At 47.4% G+C, this 13277-nt stretch overlaps 1 protein-coding gene across 3 annotated transcripts; it reads left to right on the top strand.

The window, feature by feature from the left end:
- Window positions 1-2321: 2321 nt before the first annotated feature.
- On the top strand, window positions 2322-12091 carry LOC149332351 (DNA mismatch repair protein Mlh3-like). 3 transcript variants are annotated; one of them, XM_089557262.1, is made up of 11 exons: window positions 2322-3026; window positions 3122-6369; window positions 6441-6557; window positions 8008-8081; window positions 8180-8284; window positions 8379-8448; window positions 8533-8604; window positions 9180-9430; window positions 10680-10782; window positions 10896-11047; window positions 11889-12091. In XM_089557262.1, the coding sequence occupies exons 1-11, from the start codon at window positions 2809-2811 to the stop codon at window positions 11976-11978; spliced, it is 4500 nt and encodes a 1499-aa protein (XP_089413388.1). In that variant the 5' UTR covers window positions 2322-2808; the 3' UTR covers window positions 11979-12091. The 3 variants fall into 3 exon arrangements, with proteins under 3 accessions (XP_089413388.1, XP_089413387.1, XP_089413389.1); XM_089557261.1 differs by having other exon boundaries at window positions 6438-6557; XM_089557263.1 differs by lacking the exons at window positions 3122-6369; window positions 6441-6557 and having other exon boundaries at window positions 2840-3026.
- The last annotated feature ends 1186 nt before the right edge of the window (window positions 12092-13277 follow it).

The following is a 13277-nucleotide window of genomic DNA, read 5'->3' as shown; positions in this document are numbered from 1 at the left end:
TAGGTAGAGCAGGCGTGTACCGGAACAGCCGGGCACTTTCTGCGCGTGCGCAGTGGCCAGGTACGGAAGCCGTTCCCACTTTTACGCATCGTACCGGCTACTGCGCTAGCAAACGTCCGCTGTGCTGCTCCTATCTGCAGGTTAAGTATATGCAGCAAGTGTCCGACGGTAGCGGTTCGAGATAAAGGTGTGCCGAAACGACCATTCCCATTGTGCGGCCTCCTTCGATGTGTCTATGCTGCGGGATGGGCAGGATGACCATTTTCACCGACGCCAGCGGTCTTAACAAATCGAACTTTTCGAAAATTATCGAACACGTTCAGAGCGATATTACCAAAACAAACAGCTAGAAACCACACTGCGCACAATAAGAGTGACGCAAACTCTTTCTGTGTCGAACCCTGCTTACTACTAAACAACTTAAGTTGTCCTAATTTTCTCAAACTGACCGAGGTTTAGCGAAATATAATGATATCAAAAGGTCTCTGCAAGGTCGCTGAATGCGTGGCTGACAAGAGCAACCTAGAGCACGCCAGCTGCACAGACCGTACTAAAAGCAGCACGTACAACAACGTTAAAAAACGAGAATGTGTTTCACGAAAAGCGCAGTTCGCGGCAGTCATTTTTTCGCTCCATCGCATTATTCTTCACGGCGCCAACTGCGACAGACGCGTCTCTACGGTGAAAACACATGGCAATGCAGCTGGTAACTCGGCTCATAACACGTCCGTTCGCTATTACTCGCAGCCGTGACAGTACCGCAAGCGCTCACAAATCTCCCGCGTGGAAAGCTGCCGCTGTTTCGTGCCATCTTCGAAGCACGAGGCGCCCAGCCTTCGTTCTCAACAAATTAAACCTACGGCGAACAAATCGCGCGCCAATCTGAAACGGGCGAAACTAGTTTTCTTCAAAAACGATAGCAAACGATAATCACGAGCATTTGGTTTCTTGCAAACCACGGGCTAACCGCTTGCCAAAACCAGCTCGCTGTACACTTTTCCTCGACACCTGGAAGAATTGTCGTCCAGACCATTTTCAGCGAAACGAAAGCGCTTGGTGTAATGCTGGTCAACGCGCCTCCGCAGGCAAAGACAAAACTTCCTCGAGAAACGGCGTAAGGTCGCAGCGCGGAGGCTTGAGCAGCGTCCTTTACTAAAATCCACTGTCGCTTATTCCCCAACAAGCCCGCCTAGTGCATGCGTCGAGTGTTCCTTCCTCTACGCGTGACACGCTCGAGTGTTTTTTCGCGTTGCCCGCGGGTTGTGGCCTTTGTTTCTCGTTACTCATCGCCGTGTCGGGGCCACAGACTGTTTCAGGAGAGGGCGAGACGAGGCACGGCGGCAGCGTGCATTTCCTATAAGCACGCTCGAGCAGGCTTGATTCATTTGGCCCGCTTGCATTTCCCTGGGGAGTAGGTCAGACCACGTAACTTCGGAAGCCGGAAAGATTCGAACACGAAAAAAGGGGCGCACCTGAGACGAGCACAGATTAGCGCTGCGGACCCGAGAGAGACGGTGCACGGCGCCCGCCCAGCAATCGTCTTGGCGCTCTCACAGCGCGGCCGCCAAAGCCGGCCGGCGGGCCGGCCGACCTCCGCTAATTTGTGTCGCTGGAACGGAAGACCCGCACAGCGGGAGTGGCTCCTAACCGTGCTATGTACAGTCCCGGCGACGTCTCTTCCTCGGATGCCGAACGCAACGGTAATTTCTCGACAGGCCGCAAGAAAAAAACAAGACAATGCAGACGAGTCGCGCTTCCTCACGACCGTACATCACGCGAGACGATTATTAGTTTCGCTAGCGTCGAGACGTATCCAAAGCTCTTCGGCACTGTCAATAGACAGTAATAAAAAACTGTTCTCGCAGTGACACGGCGGTCTGCAGATGGTCCACTGACCTTGGGTACGAAAACGCTCGCAGCAGTGCAGGCGGCGATGGTGTGCGAGCTGGATATTACATGCAGACGCGTCGTGTGCTGCGATTTCGAACGCGTCGCCGACGCTTTGCAACCAGCCGATCGCTTTGCAAGCAGCTGCTGCAGAATCGCGGTTCATTACAGTTTGCACTGGCCACGGCATAGGCGCAGACATGCGATACAAATGATGATACAGCAGAGAACAAGTCCGAATGCGTTTGCTGCATTCGCTGATCAGTCTGCCGCCAACAAAGCCCTCCAAGGCGCTTGACATGTCACTCACCTCGAACGGCTCGCATCGCCGAATAACCGTAATGCAAACAAATTAAGCGCAAATTGTGCGACGTCCAATATAAGAAAAGTGTTCTACATACCTATATTTGCAGGCTCGACGTATCCGCAGCGGAGTGCAGCGAAAGTACACTATCGATTTTCACCCGCACATACAGAGCACACGACACGCGAAAGCCGCCATGTGCAACTGATGTCTAGTTTCCACGCTAGGTGACGCTTCAGTTGAACCAACTTTTCTTCTGCGCATGTGCCAACGTTAGTCGGTGGCGCCCTCTAATGAGGGTACGTGAAATCATGCGTTGCAGATGGCGCCTCTCGATGTAAACAAAACGGCGCGCATGGCATGGAAAATGGCATGGATTAGCCTGTGCAAGTTTAGCGTTTGAAAGGTGTGCGTGTGAAAAACCATTAGTTCATTTACGTGTAAAGTTTCACTCATGGCATTAAATGCCGCGCGTATGGATGTGTATATGCTTCGTGCTTACCGCGTTCCTTCGTCACGAAAGACTTTCAGCTCGACCACGGCAAGTCTCAAGATTTCGTGATAAGTGTGTTTAAGTGCGTTTGTAAGGAACGTCACTCTTCTCCGAGCGCTACAGCATGGAGCTGAAAACCCTGCCTGCGGAAGTTATCCACAAGCTCAGATCAGGAGTGGCGGTTGTGAGCCTGGCGCATTGTATGGAGGAACTTGTCCTCAATGCATTAGACGCTGGTGCAACATGCATCGCCGTTCGTCTAAATATGCATTACCATAAAGTTCAAGTCGTCGATAATGGCCACGGAATGCCGAGAGATCAGCTGGAAAATTGTGGAGAAAGGTAAGCATTGCATGACCCAAGTTCCTGTTCTGTGCATGCTTTTGGCAAGCAATGTAGGTCATTCTTCATCTGTTCTTTTCCATTTCTGTTTGCAGGTACTGCACTAGCAAATGTAGAACTCTTAGCGATTTAGACAACCCAAAGTATTATGGATACCGCGGGGAAGCTATTTCGAGCATTGTGGAAATGTCCGGACTTGTGCAGATTGAGTCCAAGTCGTCCACCTGTGCTCAATCGTGGTGCAAAACGTTTGCCCGAGGCAAACTTCGAGATCTTGCAGCGTCCGCCACTAACAGACCTAGCGTCGGAACTACGGTCACAGTTTTAGATTTCATGTACAATTTGCCTGTGAGAAGAGGGAGTGTTTCCGAAGCAATCGACTTCGAGTTCTGCCTCCAGCACCTTGAAGGCATCGCTCTGAGTCATCCAGAGGTGTCGTTCACATTGCGCAATGATGTCACCGGCGAAAAGCATTTTCAGACACACAAGACGAATTCTGTGCTTGATATTTTTGCTCAGTTATTCGGGGCTCGAAAAGCGGCGACACTAAAGCAAACTTCCTTGAAGAAGAAAAGGTTTGCTCTAGAAGCATACATCAGCCTTGAAGGACACACAACAAAACAGCTTCAGTTTGTGTACCTTAACAAGCGCCTTTTGCTTAAAACTCGAATCCACAAGCTTGTTCATAACGTCATCAAAAAATATGTGCTCGGCTTTCAAACAAAGCCCACACAGCTTCCTGGAAGCCCAAGCAAACAGAGAAACAAACAGCCTGTGTTTGTAATTTTTGTAAACTGTTCCTCAAGAACTTTTGACATCACATACGAACCACAGAAAACTTTTGTGGAGTTTACTGATTGGGACAAAGTGACCAAGATGTTCGAGCAGCTGTTAAATGACTTTTTACGTGAGCACGGGGTGATAAACCACAACTTTGTAATCAGTGGCGAGTTGGTTTTCTCACAGAAGACATCACCGGAATGCGAGACATTAGCAAGAACAGATGTAAACATCAATGTCGAAGAAGTCCCAAATGCCCTGGTTTCAATGAAAGTATGCAGAAAAGGGCCCCATGATGCTACAGTATCTGTTGAGGAGCAGTGCAACGCGGAACAGGTCTCCACTTCTCCAGAGCGTTCCACCGATAAGAGATTGCCAGCACATGGGGAGGAGCCACTAGTGCAGGGTGTGAATGGAAAGGCGAGCTTGTCACAAGACTGCGATAGAGGAGCCCGCAATGCAAAAGTTGCAATTGCCTTGCCACCTTCTTTCTCCCTTTCTGCAAATAAGAGGTCCAGACTCTGCGTGCACAATAAGGACGCACTTGTTGACATCAGCCAAAAATTTAGGTTCTTGCGGCGAGGCCAGGCCAGAGAGACATGCCCTAAACAGAAAAATAGTTCTAATGCAGCACTACATCATGTACACAAGGGTCACACTGTACTCAAACACACTCATCGTCAACAAACTAATCTGAAAAAGACGAAACCTGTAGTACCATCAGAGCAAGTGAACAAACCACAGCAGCTCATTCATGAAAAACCTAGCTGCCCTAAGACGCCGACTTCACACACGTTAGAGCAAACGCCATGTGCAGGAAAAGATGCACCTGTGGTTCATGGTTTGGAAAAGCCTACAGAGCCAGTCACAGAACCTTCAACCTCCAGTGAAAGATCCAGTAGAAGGCAACATACCGAGGACAGTTTAGAAGGAACTGGTGACAGTGTTCCCAACAATTCAGTGCCTGTCGTATTGAATAAAGCACCGTGTCACAGCCATCGTCCAAGCGAAATCCAAGCAAAACCTTCAACCTACAGCGATTCCAACAGAAAGCAGCGTAGTGAGGACTGTTCAGTAATAACCAATGATAGCGCTTCCACGCGTGATAATTCAGTGCCTGTCATTTTGAGTAAAGGGCCATGTCATGCGTATCATACAAGTGAAATTAGTGATTCTCGGGTACCACAGCGGCACACTGTCTTTGCCCAGCCGACACCTCTGGCTAGAAAGCTACGTAGAAGAATGAAGGCATGTCCTCCTCCTGCCGAGGCCATGAGTACATACGTCTATGATAAATCCTCTTACTTTTCTGGTTCAAACATACCATCACCAGAAGAGGGCAGCTGCTCAAAACTGGTCCGCTACTGTCCAACAAGTGAATCATTTATAAAAACAGCAGGCAATAGATGTATGTGTTTACAGGTGAGGAAACCCTGCCCTGTGCATCATGCCAATGTTGCGTCTAGCAAGGTGCCTAGACTTGCTCAGCCAACATTTCACCATGGTCAACAAAAAACCCTGCATGAGTCAGAACACTTGGTCTGCCAGACAGAAGAGTTAGCACATGAACCGTCATTACCATTGCCTTTCACAGGCGTACAGTGTGCGGAATCTTTTACTACCCCCGAACATCAAGGCAAAGGGAGTAACCGCGTGGTTGCGAGTTCAGGAAGTTGTATAGAAGGGTCCATGTCAGGAACGACGTTATCAGTGCCTTCTACATGCGTGCAAAACACTGAATCTTGTGGTACACCTGAAGGTCAAAGCAAAGAAGCGGTAGGGTTTGTGGAAAGTACACAGCCCTTTGCTCTGAACATTGAAACTAATGACCAGCTTGATACCACAGAGGTCGCAGAGATAGCTTCACAGAGCAATTCGGTCGTAGGAGTAGACATCACAAGCTCCAGTGAGAGATCTTCTCCCAGTATGATGAGCGAAGACGAGCCTGATCATGCAATGCCAGCCCCGATATCAAACTCTGTCAGCAGCAGTCCAAAAGACGGGCCTGTTCCAAGCACTGTCAGGGGATACTTTTCACTCAGCCAACTGAAGTTGACTCAGGACAACAGTCCACGTGTTGATCATAAGGACGTCAAGAGCAGCCCTTTCTCCAGAAGCCTGCAAAGTGTCACACCGTTGCAAGCAACGCTTTCAAGGACATCGCCTGTTGCCAATGTAGCACAACCTTTTGTAGGAAATAATAGCTCTTGGAGCACCGAGATTGCTGAATACGAACTTGGTGGTCTCACACAGCCGTCGCCAGGGGAGAGTCAGCTGCAGCAGTCGGGTAACAGTCGTGGAGGATCTGATGCAGTTGACATTTCTACTGTACCGCAGCAAGTTAGTGATCCCATAGAAGGCACCTGTGTTGATATGGAGGACCAGCCTGGCATTGTTGATGGACCAGGCAGTGTGGATGATAATGCTGCCACCGTTGAGTTGTACCCTGGTGACTGGGCGTCATGTATAGATCCTATGACAGGGTCGAAAGTGTTCATCAACATGACTTCTGGAAACTCCTGCTTCGCCTTGCCACCTGTTTGCCTCGAACCAGACACTCCTGGTAAGAGGCAGTGTTGTTAGCTATTTGCAGTGTCTTAGTTTTTCATGCTTACACTCTGTTATTCGAAGCAGTGGAAGAGCCTCTGAACGTCACTCCACTGAGAACTTCTCTCCTGGCTCCTGCTCCATCTGTACCTCAGTTCTTGCCAAGACCGCAAGACGAGCGAACAAGATTTGGATGTACACCAGGTATAGATAATGCAGGCGATGCTTTACGTGTTCCAAGATGGGCAGTTTAAATTAGTAGCAGTCTCAAATGGAGGGCAAAGCCATGCTGTTCCAAGCATCAAAAATTTGCCCAAAGAGGTCATTTTCACCATGTCTAATTATAAAATTACGAGACAATCAGACATTTCTTGCTACATTTCTGTGGAAGCAGTTAGATTTGCCCTCATCGATTACTTTGATGCTTTTACTCTACGCTGAGCCTTCACGCACGCAACGGAATTTTTATGGAGGGTGGAGTGAGGAGGTGGATCGATGGTGGAGGTGGGTGGTCGGGCAGCTCCCTAGGAGGAGTGTGCAGTGGGAAGGTGGCTAGTGGGTGCTGCTGCTGCTGTGGAGGCTTTGGCCACCCAGACGTGTTTTCACTATGTGGCAATTTTACTGTTTCCACAGTAATGGAAGACAAAATAGTAAAGTGAGGACAAAACCTCTTGCATTCAGTTTTTCATTCATGTTGAACTAAGAGAAGCTGTGGCTGTGGCATGTGTAGCAATGATTAACATGCCCGTGTTTCACAACAGGCTGTGTGATATCACAGTCTATGAACTGCCAAACACTGCAGCACTTGCTGTCCCAGTGACCAGAGATGTAAGTAATTCCTTACAGCTGCAGCTGTAGTTAATTAGACACCTGAATTGCTTTTGGCACCGACTGAAATAATTCTTTAGCAGTGCAAAAAGGAGACAACAACAAGGAAGTGATGGTACTAGTTTAGTTTATGTTTAGTTTATGGGGTTTAACGTCCCAAAGCGACTAAGGCTATGAGAGATGCCGTAGTGGAGGGCTCCGGATATTTCGACCACCTGGGGTTCTTTAACGTGCACTGACATCGTACAGTACACGGGCCTCTAGAATTTCTCCTCCAAAGAAATTCTAGCCGCCGCGGCCGGGATCGAACCCGCGTCTTTCGGGTCAGCAGCCGAGCACCATAGCCACTGAGCCACCGCGGCGGCTGATGGTACTAGTGCTAATGTTCTTATCCAAGGACACATCGAGAGCTTAAGTACAGATAGTGTACAGAAGACCAGTAAAGACAGATGTGCATCATCCACCTGTTCTTAAAATTTGGAATCCTTTGTCATGCAGAAGTACGGAAAACTCAATAACACATTTAGAGACACACCCTTTTGCATATAATGCCTGTAGCACGTTCCAAACGTCAATGTAGTAGCTATGCCTCGGGTTTTATGTATTTATGTAAGGGTGAGGCATGCAAATCCTTGAAACAAAGCAGTATATTTGATCTAGTTTAATCGTCGATTGAAAATTCGAGCAGGAAATTGTTCACAGTGCTTTTTGGAAATTTGCTTCTGTGTTCTTCACAATGCAGAAAATTATTTCAGGCAGCATTAACTACTTCAATAGAGTGTTTTAGTTTTTCTTTCGATTCTTTTTTCTTCTACCTGCTACAAAGATCCTGAGCAAGCGGACGTTGCAGACATGGTTCGTGTGTGGAACAACCCCGTGTTTGCCTGCAACACTGGCCAGGTAAGCTTCAGAACACGCGAGCAGTTTAAATGTTGGGCTTTTCGTGTAGTTTACACATCTTGAATTTGTGTTGATGAATTTGTTTCTTTGGCACGAAGGACGTTGCGGATGGTGGATTGCTGTCCAAGGAGAATCGTACAGGTGCACTGTACAAGATCACGCAGTTGTACAAGTTCTCAAAGGAAATGCTGGCCCACGTCAAGGTACCTGCGGAACATTTTGCAGCTTGTATGTTGTTGCTACAGGCATGCTTATTTCCATGCACAATGCATGCCCTTCCATTGTGGTTGCTTTCAGGTTATAGGCCAGGTGGATGCGAAGTTCATCGCCTGCCTCATGCCCGTTTCTCACAACGGAGTTGTACAGGGTGAGGATCTCTTTACAAGTACTCCACACTATAAAAAGGCTCTTGTTAATTTGAATGAATGTCAAATTTTCATTCTCTTTCCAGAAGAAAGCTTGGTGGTGCTTTTTGACCAACACGCAGCGCACGAGAGGGTTCGGCTTGAGTGGCTTTTAGAAAGTAAGTAAGAATTAGAGCTAACTATCTCTTTGCAGGTTGAACCATTTTAAGAGACTATATTTTGCCACCACTTACATCTGTTGCTGTCACACCAAGCATGTACTTTTATGCGAAGCATACTACTTTAGCTACCACTTCAGCCCTTCACCGTGGTTATGCGCCTCCAAATCACGTGATACATGACGTCACACCACGTGACTTGTTGACGTCACAGCAGTGGAGAAACGGGGGCCCACCTCGCGCCGTCGCTGTGGTTGTGCGCCTCCAAATTACGCGACACGATGATGCTTTGCATTCTCCAGGCTTAACCAAGTTAAGCCTCAGCCATTTTTTTTATATTGCTGGTGCTGTATTTTTCAACTAATGCCTTGTAAAGCAGCTTTTTGTTGGTCACTGTTCTGCTTTGGGGTGGCGTTGCAACTGTCAGCCTTGCAATTTCTGTTCAAGGCAAAGGAATGCTGGTAACTTGACTTGTAGGCATCATTGCACGCAGTTAATCTACTCCTCCAGCTGACATTATCACTGACATACTATTCTCAAAGTGCCTGCATTGTCTGTCTCCTTGACTGCACCAGACCAGTATGAAGCAAGGGGTCAAGCAAAGTGTGTTCGATCCTCGAGCCTGAAGACCGAGCTGACCGTGGCTCTGGAACCCAACACCCTGCGACGAGCAGCGTTATGCGAGAAGGAAATGCGCAGGTTGGGTATCCACTACACCGTGCACGACTGTAGCCTGTCGTTCACACGCCTGCCAGTCTGCCTTCTGGAGAGAGACGAAGGTGAACAGCGGGCTGGCAGACCGTCCACTCTTGCGTCTCGCTTGGAGGTCAGTGATTAATTCTTTTCCGTTTCCATTTTTGTGCATTCTGTGTTCCTAGTAAAAAGCCTTGGACAGCTGATTTACTTTAAGTTAATGGGTCAGGGAAGAAACACATTACCGGTATCCTAGCTGAAATCAAGAGTAAGAAATGAGCATGGGCAGAGCATGCAATGCGAAGGCAGGATAACCATTGGTCCCTTGGTATCGGAGTGGATTCCAAGCGAGTGCAAGCGTAGCAGGGGGCGTCGGAGAATCAGGTGGGCAAATGAGCTTAGGATGTCTGCAGGGATGAGGTAGGCGTAGCTGGCTCAGGACAAGGCTAATTGGAGAGATACGGGAGAGGCCTTTGCTCTGCAGTGGACAATGATGAGTTCATTTACAGGCAGAGTTGCGTTAGCACCGAACATTATTGCAAGCGAGTAACAGGCAAAATTCTGCAGCAAGCATCGTGAAACTTCTCTTTATGGAGGCGTTGCTTGGCTGGAAAATGCACAACAGCTAGCCAGTGAGGAAAGATGATGAGACAACAGTGCAGTTGTCATAGGAAACTGTTCGTCATAAAGCACAGATGCCCAACGTAAAATTCCATGTATTGTGCTTTAATTCTGCCAGAGGTTTGGGGAAAATTTGTGTAATATCGTCTGTTAAAAGGTCCGACTGATGCGGTGTCTGTAAGGGCTGTAGTGCTAGTAGCTCTCAAAAGCTTCACTGCAGTGCTTTGCTGTGCATCAGCCTCCAGTTGAGCGACAAGAATAGCTGCATTGTAGGGTTTACCAGTGGTCTTCCACCTGTGCTGGCCTTATTGCACGTGCTGTGATGTGTCTAGAATGTTCGGTTGATGTGTCTAGAAAGTTCGGTCTTATTTTTTGCCCTTCCATGAGAATGTGCGGAAGCGAACAGAGGAATCCGGCACTCATCAAATAAGGTGCTTCCGATCTCGGTTTCCATTCAGGATTTCTCCTGAAAGACTCCAATGCAAAAAAGCTTTTGTAGCAGCTGCGGCGTGGTGATGTAGCTGGAGAAACTAGTCTACTAAGCGACTAAACTTTGTCATGTTGTTACTGTGCTCATAGATAGAAGTGAAGTACTCGTCGCGGTCAACATCATCATCACAAGCCGCTCTGGAGTGTTTCATGTTTGTATGCATGCATGTGCTGCACTTTCGAGTGCCGCAAACAGAAAACATTTGCTGAAAAATGTGAAAAGAACTTCCCCAGCACTTTGTGTGTTTGTCATCTCACCTTTCCACCTGCAGGAGCTTGTCCGAGACCACACGGACACACTGCTGGGCACACGGCATAGCGCCATCGCTTTGCCGAAGTTCTTGATGGACGTCCTCAGCTCTCAGGCATGCCACGGTAATGGAAACACTTATCAACCATCAATTGAGGCATGAGCTGCGCTTGGGAGTGTTATGCGTGAAAGCCACCTTTGCAGTGGTTTACAGGATTTGGGTGGTTGCTCTCTGCAGGTGCCATTAGGTTTGGCAGTGTGCTGGAGAAAAACGAGTGCGTCAAGATTCTGAAAGCTCTGTCCAAATGTAGACTGCCTTTCCAGTGCGCCCACGGGAGGCCATCTCTTACGCCAGTTGTGGACCTGCGATTCCTGCCTTCCGAGGAAAAGGTTTGTGTGTCTTCATCTGTGCTTGTATTTGCTTACAAACAAGTGTTTACATTGCTGGTTTCCAGGAGGCTATGCAGTACACAGGGTCATGTTCAAAGAGTCCTCCTTATCAAGGACAGCAGTGCACAGTTACAGACCGTACTGATCAAGGTCATGATATTGCTATCCTAGCAGCATAAAATATTGATAGCATCTGTAAGTGCACTTGAGAGCTCAAACATTAACACGTGCCTACATGGAGATTTAGCGCACACTTTTGTAGTATAGTAAGGTGAGCAAATGGGTAAAGTAGAAACGCGTTCACATTTTTCTGGTTACTGGTATGCAATACTCAAATTTATAATGCCTTGAGCTCAAAGCTAGGCCCAAATTTTTTGCCACAAACAAACATAACCGAACATCATTTGCGAGTGACTGCACACTAACATTTTATTCTAGCCACAGGACATGGATATCCAGAGGCGATCATGGAAATTTGACTGAATTTTCATCTCTCAGGTGAAAATCCTAACTGGTTCAAATGGTTTGAGGAACATTTCCCAGTCAATTCCAGTAGGTTTCCAGCTGAGCTCCAGTTGGTGTCAGCTGGGGACCAACTGGAATCAACTGGGAATGGTTCCTTAAACCAGTTGGACCAGTTAGCTAGCTGCCATTAAATAGTACTTGAAAATACTGCATGCTGTGCCATAGCACAGCAGAAGACCACTGACTGCTGTTTCTAACTTATTCATCTTTGGCAGCCTTACCTTTTGTGCAAGTTGCTTTGCCTCTTGATTGATGAAGCTAGACTTGGTCATTACTGACAGAGCATTTTTTTTCGCCTTCCTTTTTTTTTACCTAGGGACAGCAAAGGCCTAACCTGGCTGGTTTACATGCAAGACTCAAGAGGAATGGTAGCAATGGAGAGACCATGACAGTGAGCACTGCCTAAATGAGAAGAGTCCATTTTGTAGAGACCAAAAGTGGCTGTTGTGATGAACAGATTGTGATTGTGGGCACCGTGAAGTTTTTAAATTACATGTAAATAAAAGCTTTCGAATTTTATGTTAGTACTGCAACATGTAACTTTATCCAGAATATTTCTGGAGGCATAGAAACAAAAAATAAACTTTCATCACTAAGCACCGAGGTATGGTTTTTTTCACTAGTTCCAACCCTAAACACACACATTGGAAGTTTCACCCGCATCTGCTGTAGGTGTCACTGAAACGTCAAGAAAAAAAACTTCACGCAACGACACAAGTAAAAAGAGAACCATACTTGGTTTTACTACTCTCATCGTATGTTTTACACTTATGTACACTCATGTTTGTGAATTGGCAATTTCTACCAACAGAGCAGGCAGCAATGCGTTCCTTATACAACCAGCAGCAGAGGAATATCATGGAAATGCACGCAGAGAGGGATAAAAGGCAAGCAGAGAGAAGATTTTTCCATCCTTTGAGTTGGCTGCAGTTGCTCACGTCCTCATAACTTTGGCCATTCAAAGTAAGAGGCTGCATGGCGCACGAGTACACAAACACGCATAATTAGATACCTTGGCCAAGATCATCGAGTCTTGTGATTGAATGACCCTTTTGCGTCGTCCTACATAAATCGCAGCAAACCCCTCCTGTGTCACATAGCACCCAGTGCACCAACAGTGCTAGCATATTTTGTACTCTGTAAAAACCAAAATACAAACACAAGTTCTCCAACAAAGCGGAGGAGGGCCTCCCAAATGTACATGTCGTTCTTTTTTTTTTCTTTAAAGCAGGCCTAAGTTTATATACGAGTACTCAATAAACAACTCTGCTCCCGTATTATTACGAGGGGGCAGGCATGTGGCATTGTACAGCTCACTCTTCAGGCTCCTCTGAGGCTGCGGTCATGAAATAAATTAAACAACTCTTTTCTGAAGCTATACAACGTGCACTTATCGCCGCAAACCGGCGCCCGTGCTTGTCATTTCGGTTGTCGTCAGGCATGATCCGTTGCCGAGAATACTACGTCGATTGTCCCAGTACAGAACATCGTGCATGAGCAACGGGATCTTAAATATGATAGCGAGGTTCGTTAAGAGCAAAAGTGCAGAGCGATTTCATTAGCTAAGCACACTGGCAAACCAGGGGAAATGTGCTCCCGACAGCAAATGTAGCTCAAAGCAGCAGTCATGGCAAGCAAGAGTTGGCGAGTAACCAACGCTGACATGGTCCATGGGTACTCAAGCACACCTACTTAAAACAGTGGA

The sequence above is a fragment of the Amblyomma mixtum genome, chromosome 8 (genome assembly GCF_055824585.1).
Source record: "Amblyomma mixtum isolate Tamu chromosome 8, ASM5582458v1, whole genome shotgun sequence".
Taxonomy (NCBI): Eukaryota; Metazoa; Arthropoda; class Arachnida; order Ixodida; family Ixodidae; genus Amblyomma; species Amblyomma mixtum.
Note: the sequence above shows the minus strand (reverse complement) of the source record. Positions and strands in the feature narration are given on the sequence as shown.

Coding starts and splice junctions, on each gene's coding strand:
- LOC149332351 (XM_089557261.1), top strand. CDS start 2,809: ATGGAGCTGAAAACCCTGCCTGCGGAAGTTATCCACAAGCTCAGATCA. Junction 3,027..3,121: donor CTGGAAAATTGTGGAGAAAG/GTAAGCATTGCA, acceptor TTCTGTTTGCAG/GTACTGCACTAGCAAATGTA. Junction 6,370..6,437: donor CCTCGAACCAGACACTCCTG/GTAAGAGGCAGT, acceptor TGTTATTCGAAG/CAGTGGAAGAGCCTCTGAAC.